Here is a 2,500-nt window from a genome sequence, read left to right on the forward strand (position 1 = left end):
AAGTTCTCTTCTTCCTGCAAAACCCGATGGGAAAGTAATACTGTATGTGTTGCACGTATTTCATAGGCTGTGAAAGGGGAAAGATCACCAATAGGGACTTTTAGATAATGGACTGCACATACCATAAGGGAAGTGCATATAAGTAATGACGATCACCAAACCTTCTGTGACACCCTTTTGTATCCTCGTCAAGCACATTTGGAAAAGATAAAGTCATAATATTCCCTCCAGTTTCGCAGCAGAGACCCATTTCATCCTCCTCCTCCTCCCCACAGGTGCGTCCGACCTCATCAGAAGCATGCTCACCGTGTCAGCCAGCAAGCGAGCGAGCATAGAGGACATCTGCAGCCACTGGTGGGTCAACGAAGGTTACCTCGAGTCGTGCCTTGATGTCGCCGAAGCCCTTGCCAACCAGACCCCTGTTCGCCTGGACCTGCTGTTGTCTCTGGCCCCCAAGCACATCAACTCGGAACACATGCTAATCCAGCCCGAGGAAGAAGACAGTGCCAGAGTGAGTGGCGGTGGCCAGCTGTGGCGGCACTTCTTTCTCTCGAGGCTAACTTTCCTGCTGCAGAATGAGGACTCAGGCGCTCTGCTCTATTTCTGAGTCGCTTATGTGAAAGGGCTTTATTAAATAGGAGCGGAGAAATGTGATTGCTCTTGTAAATTGGGGTTTAGATTTTATTTGTGTGAAACATGCATATAGGAGTTTCATTTTCTTTATTTCTATTTTCTTAGCTTTCAGTGGATGTGATGTTTTAATGTGTGTGTGTGTGTGTGTGTGTGTGTGTGTGTGTGTGTGTGTGTGTGTGTGTGTGTGTGTGTGTGTGTGTGTGTGTGTGTGTGTGTGTGTGTGTGTGTGTGTACATATGTTTGTGTGTGGGAGGGAGGGTATTTGTGTGTGTGTTTATGTTTGTGGGTGTGTGGATGTGATTTCTTTAAGATTATATGCATATTTATTTTACCACTCATGCACCTTCCTCAGGGATAGTACTTTTTTCTTCATATTCCTCCTACATCTAAGATTTTTATAGGGATAGCCTATCAAACTTCAGAATCCATATCCAGAATACTACCTTTTAATTATGGGCTATTAATTATCATTTTCTGATCTGTTTTCTTTCAATATCTTTATTATTATATTACTGTTAGATTTTAGCATAATTCTTGTTTTCATTCACCAAAGAAATTTACGAAGTAGTTCAGAATCTTCAGCCTGTGCCTCACTGGGTGTGTGCTAGCTTGAAGTTTTATTTTGTAGACTCTAACCACCAATACTTACTTTCTGTTACTCAGTTCATTATTTATATGTGCCCTGGCTTCTTATGTATCTTAATGCCATTGTGTATATTAAAAAAAAGACTCTAAAACCCTTTGGGAGACCACATCCATTTATCATTCTTGCACTTGCAGTCTCCGCCTACCTCAGAAGCAACGCGTCCGCCTCCTCAGCTTCAGTTACCTCCTCCTCCTCCACCTGACCCAACTCCTGTAGCAGCAACTCGCTCAGCTTCTCTCGGTGCTGTTACCTCCATAAATCGCAATGAGATTGAAGCTCTGTTGGCAAAGAAAATACAGGAGAAGAAGGAAGAAGAGAGAAAGAGGAAAGCCGATGAATCTGGTACTATAGACAAGAAAAAGAAAAGAGAATCTGGTGTCGAAGGAACTCCTAAATCTAGTCGCAAAGAGCGGAAAGCAGATGTCAATTCGCATGAGGTGGGAAGTGGTCGCAAACCACCGGCTGGGCCGGATGGTGACACAAGTGAACGGAAAAAGAGTGTTAAGAAGCGAGACCCGGCTGTGGAGGGTGACACGTCTGAAAAAAGTGAACGTTCAGAGCGTAAGAAAAGTGTTAAGAAGCGTGAACCTATAGTTGATGGTGATGCTAGTGATTTAAGTGAGAAGTCTGAAAGAAGAAAGAGTGTGAAGAAGCGGGAAACTTCGGCAGAAAAAGATACTAGTGAGAGTGACAGGTTAGAAAGAAAGAAGAGTGTTAAAAAGAGAGAACCATCAGTAACTAGAGAATCCAGTGACGATAAATCAGAAAAGAGAAAAAGTGTGAAAAAGAAAGAGCCTTTAAAAGAAAAGACTTCTAGCAAGACAGGTAGTGAAAGTATAGCAGAACCCTCAGCTGTGATAAATGGGGAGAAGCATGAAGCGGGTAAATTAAAGGACACACAGATAGAGTCTCAAGAGGACCAATCAACGAGTCTGAGTTTAAAGCCACCACTGCCTAAGGACCAAGTAATAGAGAAGGGGAAGCCCTCCACCAAAGACGTAGCATTGCCGAAGAGTAGTAGTAGAGGCGAAAAAGAGGAAGTGGTTACAGAGCAGCCAGAGCCCATGGAAGTAGAGTCAGCCACTCCTGCATTGTCTTTGATTGCTCCAGGCCCCACCAAGACATCTGGGAGTGCAAAGTCAATTGGATCTGTTGCCTCAAACGAGGGCACCCTGAAGGCGTCAGACTCCTCATTATCTAGAGAATCTGTTAGTCCAATGA

The 2,500-nt window shown here is 43.8% G+C and overlaps 1 protein-coding gene across 21 annotated transcripts in view; it reads left to right on the forward strand.

Annotated features, from left to right (window-relative positions):
• The window catches only part of LOC122251660 (uncharacterized), a 120,440-nt gene that overhangs the window by 85,089 nt on the left and 32,851 nt on the right, over nt 1–2,500 (forward strand). For all 21 annotated transcript variants that reach the window (XM_086544836.1, XM_086544837.1, XM_086544833.1 and 18 more), the window contains exons 9-10: nt 276–511; nt 1,414–2,500. The exon at nt 1,414–2,500 is cut by the window's right edge. In XM_086544836.1, coding sequence (XP_086400962.1) covers nt 276–511; nt 1,414–2,500 — 1,323 coding nt within the window. The remainder of the gene's footprint in view (nt 1–275; nt 512–1,413) is intronic.

Source organism: Penaeus japonicus, unplaced genomic scaffold, assembly GCF_977035675.1.
Source record: "Penaeus japonicus unplaced genomic scaffold, GWHDUDI00000001_assembly GWHDUDI00000015, whole genome shotgun sequence".
Taxonomy (NCBI): domain Eukaryota; kingdom Metazoa; phylum Arthropoda; class Malacostraca; order Decapoda; family Penaeidae; genus Penaeus; species Penaeus japonicus.